The 18419-nt window shown below is 38.7% G+C and overlaps 1 protein-coding gene across 2 annotated transcripts in view; it reads right to left on the bottom strand.

Moving 5' to 3' along the window:
- nlgn3b (neuroligin 3b) overlaps positions 1-16796 on the bottom strand; it is a 42868-nt gene extending 26072 nt beyond the window's left edge. Inside the window, exons 1-2 of one of the 2 annotated variants that reach the window (XM_038294548.1) lie at positions 16333-16796; positions 7534-8200 (exon numbers count right to left, since the gene is read on the bottom strand). In XM_038294548.1, coding sequence (XP_038150476.1) covers positions 7534-8011 — 478 coding nt within the window. In that variant the 5' untranslated portion in view covers positions 8012-8200; positions 16333-16796. The remainder of the gene's footprint in view (positions 1-7533; positions 8201-16332) is intronic. The other variant, XM_038294549.1, reaches the window with a different exon arrangement.
- Positions 16797-18419: the final 1623 nt, after the last annotated feature.

The following is an 18419-nucleotide window of genomic DNA, read 5'->3' as shown; positions in this document are numbered from 1 at the left end:
GGGTGTTTATGTGTAAAATCTGAGTTGAAAGCTTCCATCTCCAGCACGCATCTGCATGCGAGTTAAATCATTTTAAATGAAATCCCTTTGCCAAGTTAGCAATTATACTGTTAATATACCAACATTTCTTCTGTGCTTAGGGAATCAGGCCACAGGAAGACAAAATGTACTTCAGTCCTAATTTTACTTCCATCTGATTTCTTTACATACTAGACTGCAAAAAAAGATTCAGAAATAGCTAAAGATTTACTGTAGTAATTATAACAATAATAATAATAGGCATTTTCTTTAGACAACAGTCGGAAGGCTGCAAACTAGAACTAATAGAAGGGGGCGACAACCATCAACTCATATGAGACAACTTTATTAGTTAATGTATATGGACCGGACCCTTAGCATAGATTTAAACAGGATGTAGCCCAGAGGACATCTGAAGGGCAGAAAGAAAACAAAGTTTTCCTTTGCATCGTTTAGATAAGTTTAATCTCTCTAAGCATCCCGTTTATGCCTTTACTGATTGTCTCCCCCTGATGGTCTGGAGCTTGTGCATTTTAACGCACTGGTTTGCAGTTATTCTTCCTAATTGCAGAATTTTTCCTTTGCATGTGTTTTGTCTGTTTACTGATTCACTGGAAAGACCGATCTAAAAATAAGTAAATATTTGTTAGAATAAGTGTTTTGGACCTTAATTTGAGCAGGTAAATACAATGACAGTGGAATGAGGATTTCTGTACTTTGAACAACATAATAAATAATAAGATATCATCCACTTGAAATAAGATAAGGGAGTTTTTTTTTCTTATTATTTTTAAACATAAATTGGCTTATTCAATTGGCAATTTTTTAATTACTAAAAACAAAAATATGAAATACACTTATTTAAAGAAAATATTACTTATTTATATAATTTTTTTTATAGTGTTATTGTGTTAGTGCTGTATTTGTCTTTTGCTAGTCTCATTTCTTTTGAATTTGATATGACATTTACGAAGCCTTTGCAACTAATAGCCACCGTAGTAATTGATGTTGGGTTCGGCTCAACAAACTGGACTCTGCATAAAGAAAATCTAAGCTATGATTCTTTAAAGTAGAGAATCAATTTTATATTCATTCAGATAAATTTGGATAGCTTTCTTGTGTAACAAATCATATAAACTATAGCTTTCCCAGATGATGAATTTTGTTAACAATCTATAGTGTGACAAAAAAGTGAAATCATATAAACTATAGCTTTCCCAGATAATGAATTTTGTTAACAATCTATAGTGTGACAAAAAAGTGAAAAACATTTTAAATCTGTAAGGAGGGGATTACTTTCATAACTCTGCACTCAGGAACTGAAATGAAATGATTCATTACGTGAGATTAATCAAAGGTGAATCTTTCATTTATGCTGTCTGATACTGCAATGTCTAATGCTCAAACAAACCACTGCAGAATACAACATATAAACAATGAATATTGCTCAGTATGACACCTCAGAAGATCCACTCAAACAGCTAGATGAGCTGCATATTAGTTTTAAAGAAAACAACAAGAGGGCATTATTATCGAGATCCCTAATTACATGGGTTACATCTAAAATGGACCAAAACATGAAGATCTAGAGGGTCATGGAGCTTTTCTAGCAAATTTTTAAAGGGGAACTTTAATTGACCAGCTCCTGCGCCAGGTGGCCAGGCCTATCGAGAGCACTCAGGCGAGAGGCTTTATGAAATGCATGGGCTGCACCATTTTGGACAGCTCCCTTTCAGACAAGCTGTTTATCGACTGTTGCTATGCTACCACATCAAAAAAAAAAAAAAAAAAAGAAAGAAAAACTGTCTCAAAGAGCAGAGTGGCAAAAACACAAGCAGAACCCAGTTCAATGCTGAATGCTGACTGTTTTACAGGAGCCTGTGAGGGGAGCATGTCCTGCAAGCGGGCAAATCTGGATTAATTAGGATCTTTAATTCAATGAAGAAATTAAGAAAAAACTGTTGTCGCAGAATTTCTAAACCGCACAGCGTTACTGCCATGTTACATTGTTCTCTTAATCTGCAGACTAACAGCAGACACAAAAAATTTTCCCTCGCTGGATCGCTTTAGATCAGGAAGACGAAAGGATTCAACACGCCATAGACAGTTGACTCCTGCGCTTCCTTAATTGGCCCCCAACAGACACACTGAACAAAGCAGTGACTCGTTATTGAGCAGAATATTTTGGCAAAAAAAAAATGGATTTAAACAAAATAAACTTATTTTTAGGAAAATCTTACATGACAAGGGCTGAGATGAGATTTAAAATAAGTTATAGTATTTATACAACTGAATAATAATAATAATAATAATAGGAATTGAACTTTATTGATCGCACATTGGAGAAATTTACCTCTGCCTTTAGCCCATCCCCTTGGGGAGCAGTGGGCTGCCATTGTGCGGTGCCCTGGTAGCAGTGTGAGGTTGAAGGTCTTGCTCAGAGAACTAGAGTGGCAGTCTGTGGGAGTGGGGCTCGGACTCAAAACCCCAGGGTTCTAAGTTCTATGTCCTAACCACTATCCACCACACCCTAATCAACACAATGTGTAGCACTATATGGTTAATTTTAAATAAAAAAAAAAACAAATATTATTCAAAGTGATATTAATTTCAATTGGAAAAACACCTGGTGCCCTTATTAACTACCGTATTTTCACGACTATAAGGCGCACTTAAACGTCTTTTTTTTTCCTCAAAATGTGCGGTGCGCCCTATGGTGCGGTGCGCCTTATGTGTGTTGTAACTGCGACTTTTGAGACCACCTCATTGAGGAGATGATGAAAGAGTGGCTGAATGTAAGGAGACCAGGTGTTTTTTTTCCACCCCTCACCATCGCTGTTAATATGTAACTCCATGCGTGCCCATCTCACAGCTGATGTGAAAAACATGGGGAAACAAATTAACGCTGTGCTCGCTGTTCAACCGCTCGACATCGGTGTGAACCGGACCCAGCAGGTGCAGCAGAAGCAGCGAGTTTACATGCAAAGTCAATGGTTGACGCGCGTATAGGTGCAGCAAAAGGTCCCGCAGCGCGTTTTGGTGCAGCACGTCGGGAGCGTTTAAGCATCTGACGCACCGCCAACGCGCTGCTGCAGCTCAGATGGAAAAATTGAAGTTTTGCTGCTGGACGCGCCGCATCAACCAATCAGAGAAGCAGATCTGGGAGCTGGCAGCGAGACAGACACAGCGCTCTGATGATATTAACGCAAATGAAAAGGCTGGGTGGATGCGTGGCTGAGGCAGGTGTATGTGAGAAGACTAGGTGGTTTTTTCCACGCATCACCATCGCTGCGTGCCCATCTCACAGCCGATGTGAAAAAAAGATGAATCAAATGAACGCTGTGCTCGCCGTTATCCCGGGGGGTCTGACAAAGGAACTTCCACCGCTCGACATCGGTGTGAAGCGGCCGTTCAAAGTAAGGCTGCGAGCGGCGTGGGAGCGATGGATGACAGACTGAGACCACAGTTTCAGGATAAATGGAAGGCAGCGCCGGGCAAGTTACGCCACCGTTAGCGGATAGATTGTAGATGGACTGTGTCTGCTGGCTCTGTTGTTCAAGCTTTCGCAAAAGCCGGCATTATTTCTGAGGAGCTGCGCTGCACGGAAAGTGACTCTGACAGCGAAGAAGGGGAAACTGGCATGTCTGATTTAGCGCAGCTGTTTTATTCAGAGGAATGCTGAGGATAACAGAGGATGATGACTTTGATGGGTTTGATTAATACTTTGTAATAAATACATGAATAAAGCACAATCATACTCAGTTTTGCTTCCGCTGTATTTTTCTACCTGAAAACTTAATTCAACAGCAGCCTCTGGTCTCCTCCTCCTCTTCAGCGCGGTGGCTGGCAGGTGTTTTTTCATCTAAATAATCTAAATCTTGCAGCTATATTTGCTGTGATCAGTGGGAATAAAGTAGTTTTAATATGTTTTTAAGGGAGAAAGGCCACCTGAAAACTTAATAATTGCAGTCAGTTCATCCAGATTATCTATTTCTGTCGAAGGCGCTCAGACCCCCACATACCAGCGGTGCACCGACAGGAGAAATCCTTTCGTTCACCGCGGCTGCTGGCAGGTGTTTTTCATCTAAATAATTTTAGCTGCAGGCACCAGGATACCGGTAATAAAAGCGAACATATTCTGTCGGCAGGTTTCAGGATTTTAAGTTAATTTAGGAGTGATCACAGCGCTGTGTCATCTGCGATGTGTCTGTCTCACGGCCAGCTGCCAGGTTTGATTAATACTTTGTAATAAATACATGAATAAAGCACAGTCATACTCAGTTTTGCCCCCGCTGTATTTTTAAATACGCAGTAGAGGTATTTAAAGGTAGTAGAGGACATGCACCTGTATATAAAAAACGCGCCCTATAGTCCGGTGCGCCTTATGTGTGTGTTAAATACAGAAATGGGACACATAACTGAGAGTGCGCCTTTTAGTCCGGTGCGCCTTATGGTCGTGAAAATACGGTATTTCAAATGCTGATCTCTACATAACAAAAATACAAGACAATATTAGCAGGTTAATTAGTCATGTTATCTGCTCTGGTAGCCAGTTGTATAGGGTCCCATAAGGAAGAAAAATATGTTTTTGTTTCTTAAGGCTTATACAGTATATGTGGAGGACCAGAAACTGAAAAGAGTATTACAGAAGAATTATAATTTGTTCTAATAATTTATAATTTAATACTGAATTTGAAAATATAACGTAAAAATAATTCCCTTTTCTACTTCCATTTTCTTTTTCAACATTTTCTCATCCTGACCCAACAGCATCTTATTAAGAGGTTAATAAACTCTCTTAACGTTTTCTCTTTTCCATTTAGCTTTTGTTTGACCCTTGTTATTAAACAGTAGAGAAACTGTTTAAGCTGTCACTAAACTGTTTATAAGCTGTTGCTAAAAACATTTGCAACAGGGCTTTTATTAATTTTTATGGATCTTAAGGACCCATGGGAAAATGTAAATGTTCAACAAAATTCAAGGACTTTTGAGGACGGGTGTTTTTTCAAGGCTGTGTTCAAAAGTTTTAAAGGCCCAGAACTTATTTTTTCAAATTCAAAAACTTTCAAATATCTAGGACCTGGGGGAACCCTGCTTAACCCCTTGAACCCTACGGACCCACCGGCGGGTCCAGCTGCTACGTGACCTCGTAATTTTACCAAACCCCCAGTATTGATGTAAAAAACATATTTGGCACGGTTTGGTGACATTTATGGATAAATGTGCCAAAATGGCCTCTCCGCCTAAGAAATTTCTCACTAATACCATTCTAAAATAAATATGATTCATCTGATTGAGTCCAAATTTGGTATATTTTTACACAACATTTAGATTCGAAAGTCTGTACTACTTTTTTGTGCTATAAATAATATTTTGGTAGTGTTTTGCAATGTTTATTTCAAAGAAAATTTTGGAGAGGTTCAAAAAATGCAAAATATTTTGTATTTTGTCCCTAATATTTCAGGCAGGGTCAAAGCTACAATGGCGCTGACACCAGAAAACCATTTTATGACATCTTACCTTTACAGACGTACCAAAAGTTTCTTCTTAAATCTAATAGCTTTGAGGCTATAAGTTATTTACATTTGTGTGTTTTTGTCAGGCAGAAATTTATTTATACCCCCTTAGGGTGTAAGAGGTTAAAGCGTTTTCTTTCTCTAAATCAATGGTTCAAGTCCCCGCCCTCCCATCCACACACACACACAGAGTGGCTGAAGCAGATATCAGGAAAATGAACAGAAAAAACGCCACATTGTGAGGAGCTTCCACCTAAATTCTCAGGAGATAATGGTTCAGTTTCTGCCTCCACAGTGACAGCCTCTCACACATAAAAAACACCCAGCCAGTATAAATGAAAGTTTTACCTAAATAAGTCCCTGTGGAAAAAAACGTTCCAGGTCTGTTCATGCCTTTGTCTCACTTTAACTGGTTCATTTATTGTTTGCTATAACACAACAGATGTATCATCATAGCTGATAAAACTGCTGCACTGCACGTAAAACTAATCCATTGTCTCTTTTCTCATATATTGAGCAACCCGTCTCTTTTTATGCTTTACTCTGGAAAACTCAGCTGTCCACCGCTGACTCCCACGACAAGCTGGGCTTATGAAGCCCCATCACCTTCTGCTCGGTACAGGGAGAGAAAACTGCTGTCACTTTCTGTGACATCTCATTAAAAGGTCTTTAAACTGGGAAGTTTTGAAGTCAGAACTTTTTAAACCCTAAGCATAACGAGCCCATTCCTATTCCTTATGAATACTTTTAAACCTGAGGATTTTTTTTTTCTTTTTTCAAATTTTCGAAGCTAAAAAATACCTTTGTTTACTTTTTGTGAAGTTTGACAAAACATTCAGTGTCTGTTGGAAGGTAAAAATAAGTTAAACTGTACAGTGAAAAGTGCTTCTGAATAATTAGATCTCCCTTGATTCAAGAAAGCAAGTAAAATAGCTGATGGAGTAAAATGATTTACATTAGAAAGAAGAAAAAACATTATATGTTATTCTAAATGCATAATATATAATTACCTTGTATTAGGGGGATAAACGTGCTCCATTGGCAGACATTTACCTATTTTTAAATCCTAATCATAGCAGCACACAAATAACGCAAATAGATTTAAATCCTTTTTTGCAGTGTATAACATAGTGTAATGTTAAACTTTAAAACTGATCTAATTTCTTCAAAAATGTATATGTACCCTTAATTTGGCCGAGTTAAAAAAGATGATCTACCGATGGCATGAGTATTTTTTTTACTTAAAATGTCCCCTTCTTTCATTTAGAGGATGGAACCAACTAAAGTAAACCACCTGGGATTGGATACTTTTCTAGATATCCACATGTCAATTTATTCTTTATTTATTTTATGACAAAACATTTTCTCTCAGCACTTTTTATTTAGTCTTAATTAACATCAGTTTTTGTTATTGGTGTGAAAATGTGTTCTATGCAATATATATTTATTTTACTTTCAAAATTATTTCCCCTTTTAAACCACTTTTTTTCTTGAATTCAATAAAAATATAAAAATAAAACTAATGAGGTGTAGGTCTCGTGTGTGTTTTTAATGAAACTGCTCATATGAGTATTTATTACATGTGTGCACTTTTGGCAGAATTCTACCTTCACATGAAACCCACCTATTAGATATGATGCTGTTGGAATGGTATAATAGAGTTATTTATTTCTTATTTTCAACGTATATCATCTTATTTCATTGGAATATTGGCTTACCTGCTCAGATTAAGGGAAAATACACTTTTTCAAGATAAATTGGCTTACTTAGATTTCAGCTTTTGCAGTGTAACCCATAAACCAAACTGCTTGTGCAATGATGTTATCATATAAAAACATGGCGTTGCTTTGAATGTTAAACCAGCCTGTGGAGGGAGCGGTGACATGAGTAGTGGTTGCAGTTCATGGTGATCACAGAGCAATGAATCCTGCAGAGAAGCAGCAGCCAGTGAGCAAAGGACCAGGAAGGAGAATCATGGGTTTTTGTCCCACACACTTACCGTCCTCCGTCGGGGTGTAGATGTTTAGATACAAACAGTCCTCGCTCTGATCCTGAATGTAGGTGGCTACGGTGTCCAGGTTGTAGGTGAACCATATGGGCATCATGATCTCCGGCGCCGTGTTGTGGATGTTCTGGGGGCACACAGGCATGAAGTGGGTTGCGTTCTTGACGCCCGACCATGGTGATGGCTGGTCGGGGGGCATGAAGCGCTTTTCCCCAACAGGCGGGGCGGCGTAGGGGACTCCGAGATACTGATCGACAGGTCTGAGGACCTCGCTGGGCACAGGCACCCTGAGGCCCCGTAGCTTCCCAAACTGGGTGGTCACAGTCGGGTAGAACTTCTGGGTTGTTGCTTTGGCCAGGGAGCAGTAAGAACATAACATCCACCAAAGGAGAGCGCAGCGAGCGACGGCTGCAGGTCCTCTCTGATTTAACAGGTTTGCAGGCAACAGATGGCCTCCAAGTATAGCCAGCATGGTCTGGGCAGGACAGGGCGGTGTACAACACTAATGCACAATCTAGTGTCTGTTTAGACCCTCTGCGCTGACCCTGTCAAACAGGCATCACTCGATTCGTCTTTAAATCCAACGGTTGTCAAATCCCAACAAGTTGCAGCCAGAAATGGATAGGCCCTGCTTCCTGTTTTCATGTCAATGTGCATAGATCTAAAAAACAAGAAGAGATCCATAGGACAATTAGTAGGCCTCAAAACATTTGATAATGTAACATTAAAATTCAGGGAGCAAGAATTTAAAATGCTTGGATTCAAGGACCTTTGTTCCTTCAACTAGTTGCCCATAGGAAAACGTTACTTGGATATAACCTGACAGAATATCTTCAGAACAGCTCCAAATGACACAAAACTTGAACACAGAGCATTATGTAATAACGTAAAATAAAGGGCCCAATGTAAAAAAAAAAAAGGATTCCCCTTAAAGTTCTCAAAAATGAGTTTAAATCATTTTCTTAAGTTAAAGTTATCTCCATCCATTTTATAATGCAGGATTCACTCCAAGGACCTTACTGCTGCAAAGAAACATCACGATAAATTATTTTACTTCACAGAGCCACCAGCAAAACAGTCAAGATAAAGAATCTGCTCCAGTTCTAACCAAATATCCTGTGAGAAATATATCAAAAACTAACAAGAAGCAAGTTTCATAGGTACCGGTATGTTTGTATATCTGAGACTATAAGTACAATTTTGATCCAAAAAGTTAAATCAAACTTTGAGCTTCTAAGTCTTGTTTTTAAAAGTGTTTTTTTAAGATTCCTATAAATTAGCATCAGCTTTGCTGTAAAGCTAAGAGTGTGTTTTTAGAGGAGGACGTGATGCCATACGCTGATAAACAAAACCAAACAAATATGGAATGAGCATTTATTTTTAAAGGTTTACATCTTTCAGCTCAATCTTCTTAGATCTTTGACAACCGCAACTCATTCATTGGTTTTGATCATATTCCACACAATCTTTCTATTTCCAGAATGATAAAATAGGGAGATGTTTGATAACTGAGTAAGAAAAGAAATCCAATATATTCCAACACCTAAAGCTCTATACACGCTTTTACCCTTAATTGGGGGAATTCATGGCTTTACATACAGCAGAATACTAATCTTCTTATCAAACAAACTGAAATCTGGAAAGAACAACTCCAGATAAAAGATGTTAAAAACCTTTTTGATTTTTCTTTAGGTAAAAGGAGCCAGACGAACAAAAAATGAAAGAAAATTCTTTTATTTAGAAAGGAGATTAAAAAGGCACACTCTCCAGGAATAAAACAAGCCTCTGACCTGGTAACGCTTTACTGTTTCATTTCCACTGCATGATGGACGGATCGTTTGTCTCTTAGTACATCTGAGCAGTACTGTTAGATACTGACACAGAGATGCATAATGGAAGTGTTGCACATTCCCAGAATAAACATGTCTGATGGGACTCCACAGGCACCGACCCTCCACATACAGATAAGTATAATTAGGTTTGCTGAAAGTAGCCAGAATATCTTCTAGGAAGAAGACAATGTGACTTAGAGGCTTCATCATTGTGAATGTTTTAAAAAATATTTAGGTTTTACTTTCGGTCCATTTCAGCAACAACTTACTGATTGTAAATAAGCAATACTTCCTCTATTTTTGAATTAAATACTCCATCCATACCATGTTTTTACATTCTTTCTTAAAATCAAATAGCAGAAATAGACCCCTAAATTCTGTATTTAGTCTTTTTCTTTTCTATCTGTGATTCTATCAAATGAATTCATTTAATAGGTGGAAAAGAAAAACAATATTTCAATACAACCTCAAAAACTTTTAGCATCTCTTAAGGTGCATTCAGACCAAAGGCAGTGTCCTTAACAAGGGCGGTGGAGTAGCATAATCGGGTGTGTTCGATTTCAGGCGCTGCGTCCTCCAAGGACCCAGACCAGGTAGACTGGGTCCTTGGAGGTCCGTGAAAATAAGGAGGCTGGAAGAGTTTGGCTATGTATTTAAACAGGCCCAACCTTCTCTGGTTGGCCTATTTGATAGAGCCCAGTTTAGTTGGACTACGCAGCCAATCAGCAGCAATTTCATGGGTCTGACAGGATGAGAGACATGGTGACAAAGTAAAACACATCCGCTTTGGGGGAAAATACGAAAAAAAATCAGTTAATTGCACAGGGAAATAGTCAGTTTTGGAGTCACACACCGCATATATACTGTAGTAAGCAGGACAGACTGGTGCAAAAACTATGAAAGAATTAGAAACAATAGAAAATTTAGCATTTTTTTCTATGGATAAACTTTACATGCACAAGTTCACCCTCACACACAACTACAGGTGCTAGGCTTCAGGTACTTAGAGATTCACTTCCAAACAGAAACCCCACACTCATACCTTCAGGTAACACAGAGTACATGTCATACTTAATAATATTACTTTAGCGATAGTTTCAAGGTGTTGATTTATTGTATATCTCGTACCATGTCTTTCGGTTGTGCTGTTCCTTTTTCATCTCGTTACAGGTGATGAAGCAGACTGAAAATGTTTTGTCATTGTCCCCTTTCTATCTCCTCTTTCTTTCATCTTTTCTCTTTTTTTCTCTTTTTTCCTTTTTCTTCTTCTGTTTTTCTGCTCTATTTACATTGCAGTGTCCATATAAACTGTAAAACTCCCTGCATAATTATAATAAAGCAATTTATATGCATAAAACAAGTGGAGCAATATGGCAATTGCCATACTGCTGCACTTGTGAAAGTAAAATCTGTTGGGCTCTTTTTGGCATCAAGACAATTATTCTTATTGCCACATTGCCAGACAGGACACTGTAAAAAAAAAAAGAAAAAAAAAAGAAACAATAGAAAATAAAACTTTACCCATAATAGGAGTTCAGGACAGAAAACTGATAAAGTAGTGATTCTCTTTGAGCCTCATGAAAAAAATGAGGGGCAGGCAGAACAAGGAAGCCCAGTGTATCTCTCTCACCTCTTTATGAAAAAAAGAAAGAAAAACTTGGATAAACTTCCCAGATCTCTCTCTGAGAATCACTTCTCTGCCTCAGTCAGCACAGAAACCGTCCCACAGCGTTTATTGCTGTGTTTTTCTGTTTTTGATATATGAACATTGTCTATCTGCTCTTGTTTGAGATGCTGCACAGACTCGTTTAGAGGTGCTGTGCTTTATATAATGCGCCGTTCCCCCCCCCCCCCCCCCCCTCTATTTTCTGAAATAACTTTTCATAATCTGTCCAAGTCAAATGTGGGAAATTAATTTAATGTGTGTATAGCACAGAAACAGAAGAGAAAATAATCTGCGCAGAACTGCTCATCCTGCCTAGTCGGAGCCTCTCTATATAAGGTCAGTGTGACATGGAAAAAAAGCGGATTGAAGATTAAAAGGTCTTATGAAACTGTTATGTTCAGGCTTTTACTGTCTGATGGCTGCAGCCAGAGCTGCCATGGGTTTCTCCTTACTTCCCTCAGCGCTTCCTCACAGGTAGCTGCCTCGTCCTGAAAGCCCCTAATGCAGACAGCGCAAAGAGAGCAGAAAGGAGACCTTCTCTGTTTTCCCACAGCTAATGTAAAACATACAAAAAAACTACCAATAATTTTGCCCTGGATTACAAAGCAGGAAGTAAATTTGATGGGAATATAGTTTTCAATCTTTTTGCACTGAAATAATAACCTGGTTAACACACAGCCTAAATCCCTTATTTGTCTCAGATTACCGTCTGCTTGGTCAAATTAGACGTATGCAGCGTGGATTCAGGTGAAGAATAAGAATTCCTACATTATCTCACACAGTCATGTTAAGGTGAGTTGCATTTCGATGACATAGCTCCCCACCACCACAGTTAAATAACATCCTAAAAGAAAGACTGCACTGGTTTTAAAACTTCTACCATCAAACCTGAAAACTACTTGGGTTGTTTTGTATTTACCTAGTTTGTCATAAAGAAAAATGCCTGCTGTCTAACCCTGGCCTGTCAATGAACAAACCAAAACAGGCTTGTTAACCTACCGGTAATCAGATTTATAGATGAGCTTCTTCAAAAGATTGCCGCTACAAGCTCCATTTTTAATCCGATGAACCTATCAACAGAGGGGACAATTTCCCCTGACTCACACACTAAGGTAATTAACCATATTTCTGATGCATCCAGCTTTCCTCTGCCTCTAAACCATTTTGTATGCACTGTGGGGAGTGTAAACACACACACACGTACACACGGATGTAAAGAAGGTGGCTCTGTCTATCTTTTCACAGGTGCTGTGCATCAGCTAACAACAACATCATTACTGCCTGCCAATTTGTGAGCGATGAGACAAATCAGATCACTTTTCCACTCACGCTATCACAGAGGTTCATGTGAGAGGAGCTGGACTTGTCTGCTCCAGGCCCAGCTTTGTCCATATTAATTAACAGTCACAAATGTTCCCTACAGCCAATTAAAAGAAAGACAGAAACTGAGAAGGGTTCACCTATCTGCCATATGACAATGACATAAAGCTCCCAGGACATTAACAAGGAAATGGTTTCCCCTGAGCAGATAAGGCCACATCGTTTGGTTCGAGGGTGACATGGATGATCTATTCCATAAGAATTTATTCTGAAATTGTTGTGAGACATTTCTTTATTAGGAAAAAGGTGTCGTATTGTAATCTGTGTTTACCAGCATTTTACAAAGACGTGGTGGCTGAAAAAATGTAAAAACAACCGGAGGGACTAAAAATGTAAATTAATTCCTAAAATGATTGTCATTGCCCTTTAAATATCACAGATGGGGCGCACGTATCAGTCGGCGTAGATCTTTCACTCTGATGTCAGATGAAATGTCTAATTTAACCAACAGAGCAGGGGGAACAGGGATTCCTTTAGAGCTATTCTCTGTAAAAAAGAGGAACTTTTAACGGTTCTAAATGTTAGTGATATAATTATTTAAGTAAACTTGAATCAAGCACATTAATTAAACTTATATGCAATAAACGTTTACCACAAAATGTTGGTTTTATCAATGTAAAATGCATTTATTTTCTTTTGCAAAGAAAAATAAAAGTTAAAAATGGTTCTAAAAACACATGCTTCATAGCAATAATATAGGTTTTTGTCCAGTAAGCAACATGCCAGCGGGCTGGGCTGCTTGACTGCATGGCAGCCATTTTTAAAGACAGATTCTATTGCCCGCCCCTGCGGCTCCCATGAGTTTTCTTAAAAATGTTTTAAAATGGAAAAAGATGGATTTTTGGTTTGATTTTTTAAATATAGTTTGCAGGAGGTCAAACAAATATTCCTTATGTTTTCCAATGCTGTAAAAATTGTTCCTAATAAATAACTTTAAGCAATAAATGTAAACATTTCTGTAAAGGAAGATTTGCTTCATAGCCTGCAACACATCTTTCAGCACGGCGCGGTGCCAGGCACGTGGCTGTTGTAAACAAAGCGGTGGATTTGTCTCATTCCATCGATACCAAAGGTTAAACAACAAAAAGGAAGATAGCTGATGAGAACAGGGGATTCAAAGAAGAATGGACTGAATATATACCAAATCATAAAAAGAGTCACTTGGATAGGCATTTCCCGGGTAGGCATGCTACATATGCAGGGGACCACCGAGTTGGGAGTGAGAGAGAAAGTTAGATTGCAGACCTTCTGGATAAATTAGAGGAGACCAAAGATAGATTTGAGAAGTTGAGTGCATCTCCAAACTCCAGTACTCTTGCTAGTTTTGTTGCAAGCATAGAAAACCGTTAACAGATCAAACAGGTAGCGCTCTGATGCAGTGATGGAACTTTCTTCCAGTTCAAAGAAATTTACCTTCATTGATCTCACATTGGAGAAATTAACTCTTTGCATTTAAGCAGTGGGCTGCCATTGTGTGGCGCCCAGGGAGCAGTGTGGGTTTAAGAGTCTTGCTCAGGGACTCAGAGTGGCAGTCTGTGGGAGTGAGGCTCGAACTCAGAACCTCAGGGTTCCAAGTTCTATGCCCTAACCACTAGGCCGCAACTCCCCTGTAATAGATTAATATTGTAATGGAGTTTATACTTACAGCACCAAATATCATACAGCAGCGTAGTCACATGATGTGACATTTGCTCTAGGATAAAAATTGAATCATGAATGCCTATTATATATTTAAGCCTATGTAGTCCCTTATTAAAATGGGTTAATACACTTAGAGTCCCTGTTGCCATAGTAGGCTTACATAAGACTTCTACATTTTTGCGGCTCCAGGCAGATTTTTAACCCACAGCATGAAACTGCTGATAGGGTTCACCTTTCAGGATTTTGTCTTCTGAGTTATATAGAGTATACTTTCTTTCACATAAAGTTTTTGGCACATATGCGAAGAAGTTTACCAATACCCTCTTTTGACCGTTGACCTTTTCTATATATTTGCGGTTTCTCCATCATCACAAGCAGAACTTTTTTTGCCCTGCATCGCCTAGCAATGAAATTCGTCTTGACTCATTGGCCAGTATTGTGTCCTGCACATATTTCTTGTAAGGTGTCCTGGTTAAATTTAGTCTTTCTTTTGTTCTTCTTTTCTTTTTAAATGCATAAACGTAGGACCAACCTGGTATAAAAAGGGAATGATTTGAATTCAACAACTGCATGTTAGTATCTTCACGTTATAAAGTGACATAATTTTTAATGTGTCATAAAAATCATGACATAATTGCACTAATTGAATCAGGTAAATTCCAGTGTTTTTCTTTATCAATAGATAGAGGATTTTGATATCACTCTGCCAACAGTAAGAGGTACTCTTTTGGGCTATACTGGCAAAGATGTGCATAAAGAGGTTTATGGAGTACATCAAATGGGCGATGTTATAAAAGTAAACCATTGCACAGTTAAATTGATGAACTGTCAAGTTATTGGGTAGTTTAGACTAGTGGTGCAGAAGGGGACTTTACCAAAACCTAAGGTATCAATAGAATCAGATTAATGCCACTTGGGGGGGTTTCGATAATTACATTTCAGACTCCCTGTTTTGAGGTCTACTGCTCTTTCATCCAAAAAAAAAATTTAAAAGGGAATTCCTGATCTGGAATTGATATCAGCTAAAAAATTCATATTGGAATATTTCGATCTGCATCTAAAATTTCTGTTATCAGCATTTCGATAGAAAAACTCCCCTTGTGTTTAAAGTTTCTGTATCCCACTAGTGAATAATACATGGGTCAGTTGTTGTCATACCTGTTGTTGTTGACGGTTGTCCTTTAAGGGAATATAACTTGATGAATATTTTCTAAAAATCCACACTACAAAATAGGTAACTACTTTATTTATGATCCTTGCTGATATCATATCAGGTAAATATTGGTATCGGTAATTACTCAAAGCTGCAATATCAGTATCATATTGGAAATGAAGGAGTTGCATCAGACCCTCCCTAGTTTTTAACATGTATTGCGGTTTGATCATGTATTCAAGGCAAATCCATAACATACCATTTGGGCATTCATCATTGTGAAGTTCAAAGCCAGATACCTGCACCTATTCCATGTTGGGAAGAGGGAAAAAAATGCTTTCTGCATTGGAGCAAAGAGGAGGAAGGGAATAAGATAAGACCCCTGTCTTTTACTTGCCTAAAATTGTATATAAACAACATATACAACTTTGTTCCATATGTTCAAAGAAAATACCCCCAAAAAAACTAAACTCCAATTTTGACTGCCTAGATCCAAAGCTATTAAAGGGACATGTTTCACTCTAATAACACTATTTCTACACAAGCAGTATTGACAGACGCACAATTAGGCACCAATTCAGCGCTAAAAAATCTCTGGGACATCTTATCGATTGGAGGGAGCTGATACCCTTGGGGGAGGTGGATGGGTACTTGAACTGAAAGCTGAGAAAGAGAGGAGCATCTCACACAACGGGACCAGGCTCCCTGTGTCCTTGTAGTGCGATGGCTGTGGAACAAACCTGTTCTGAAGTCTGGCCCCTAATTTGCCAGTGGACTATGGATGCATGCATAGGGAGCACCCTGCATAATAATCACTGTTTCATAAATTAACGCAAGAAACCAAACCCACGAAAAAAACAAGAAAAAAAAAAAAAAAACAAGGCACAGCCCACATAGCAGAAAGAAAACTGCTGTAGTGTGTGCGCGGTGTCTCATGGTGTGAATGGGAAGCCTGTTTAATCTAGGTCTAGGACGGTGGAGAAAATAAAAATAGATAAGGTGTAAAGAAAATGTCGAGGAAAAGAAGAACTGATAAATATCCATAAGCGAACAATCTGGCCAGATGTCAGTTACCAATCAGGACAGTGGAAAAAAACCCCAGCATCATTAGGTTAACTCACCTGCTTCTACACCAGCTGAAACGCGCTCCATCCCAGCATTTTCCTCCATACCAGTCGAGTCAGTCAGGATTGCAGGACAAGAGGCAGGAGAGGATGGAGATCTGAAGAGAATATCCTCCCCTGGTTTAGGATTATCAGACACACGGATCTTCGCTCTTATCTGCTGCTTCGCACAGCCTGCGTGCTTTGCGCATTCACGACGCCAAGGTCAGGAGCGCCAACGGTTTTAATGGAGCGCCCACCACACAGATCTCTCTACGGCGCCCACTGCCAGCGCGTTACCAGGCAACCACCGGGATACGACAGCGCGTTCACCCCGCTCTCTCTAAATAACGATTAAAATAAATAAATCAAATGAAATAAATAGGATTCATGTCCAATTTGCCCACATCGGCTAAACACCTTTAGGCTCAGAGAGCCTGGTGGAGGGACGCCTTTGACCGAATGACAGGAAACAGAGGAAGGCTATTCAGGAGGAGAGCTGATCTGCAAGGAGGAGATGGTGCCCTGCATCTGGAACACACTGTTTGCAGGTTTTATTTTTAATTTCAGCACCAACAAAAATTAAAACAACCAAGAGAAGAATGATAAAAAGCAATCCAGATATCCACATGACAATGTTCATAATAACCATGGAACGTTTTTCTTTATTACAAATATAAAATGTCATTTGTACACCTTCTTTATTCAGATAGCCTTAAATAAAATCCAGTTTAATCATTCACCTTCAGAAATCACCAAATTAGAGAGTAGCTCAGCTGTGAGCAATTCCCATAACCCCTTAGTTAATTGGCTTCCTAGCAGTTAAATACAGCCAACATGCTTAAAGACTTATTTATTAGTATGCTCTAAAATCTACTAAGCTGGTCTTCCTTAAAATTATCTTAAAAAATTAATAATTATGACTACAAGTGGGGGCTGCTCAGCACTGCTGCCTTGCAGTAAGAAGGTTCCTGGCCCCGGGTCTTTCTGCATGGAGTTTGCATGTTCTCCCTGAGCATGCGTGGGTTCTCTCCGGGTACTCCGGCTTCCTCCATACAGTCCAAAAACATGACTGTTAGGTTAATTGGCTTCTCTAAATTCCCCATAGGTGTGAGCATGTGTGTGAATGGTTGTTTGTCTTGTTTGTCTCTGTTTTGCCCTGCCATGGACTGGTGACCTGTCCAGGGTGTACGCCGCCTCTCGCCAGCTGGAGATAGGCACCAGAACCCCTCTCGACCCCAACCAAGGATACGGCAAATGGATAGATGGGAAGATGGATGGACTACAAGTGCCCTATACGATTTTATACTTAGTGTCCAAGCGTTTGTTGTTTTTATTTATTTAATTTAGATCAACAGAATAATTAGCTTTATTTGAAATACATAAAAAAAAAATTTCAGTTCAATATACTGAAAAAAATGTTGATCTTCTCAAAAACTCTCCTATGTAGCTTCAGATGGCCAGATCTGTCACTTAAAAGTATAATTAAGGATTTTCACGATTTTTTTTAAAGAGACCTACCCTCTCCACTTTAAAAAAAAAATGCACATACAAAACCTGCTCCCAAGAGCCAAGGAACCAGTAGTAAACCAATGAGGTGTTCTTAATTAGCTCAAGTAGCTCATTTTTTCCCCCACCTAATTTACAAAACTTATTTAAGATTAGTTTGAAAACCAAGTTGATGAGAACTGTTCACTTCTGTTGAACTGAATGCTGTTTTACAGTGTACTGAGCAAAGCTTTGGATGTACCTTGGTATCACTAGTGTTTGGGAGTGTGAACTGAACATGACCTGTGTGAGAGCAAAAATTAACTGACACACAATAAAGTATTGACTGATAAACTTAGTGTACTGGCTCAATTTGAGTTAAATTGTGAAACAGGAAAAAAAAATAAATACAGGCTTGTTAATTTTTCTGGTTTTAGGTCTTTTTTAGGTAGAGTATTTACAGAAGATAAATTAGGTATAGATTATGTATGGAGTAGAAAGAAATGTTAAAATATACGTATTTGCACTTCTGTTATACAAAACGGAATCTGATGAATAGTTTAAATTGGGAAAAAAAATCAATTTTCTCATAAAAATGTAACTCTGTTATACAATAT

Source organism: Cyprinodon tularosa, unplaced genomic scaffold (genome assembly GCF_016077235.1).
Source record: "Cyprinodon tularosa strain WSP-4 unplaced genomic scaffold, ASM1607723v1 ctg341, whole genome shotgun sequence".
Lineage (NCBI taxonomy): Eukaryota > Metazoa > Chordata > Actinopteri > Cyprinodontiformes > Cyprinodontidae > Cyprinodon > Cyprinodon tularosa.
The sequence above is the reverse complement of the archived record's forward strand: the minus strand, read 5'-3'. Positions and strand labels throughout refer to the sequence as shown.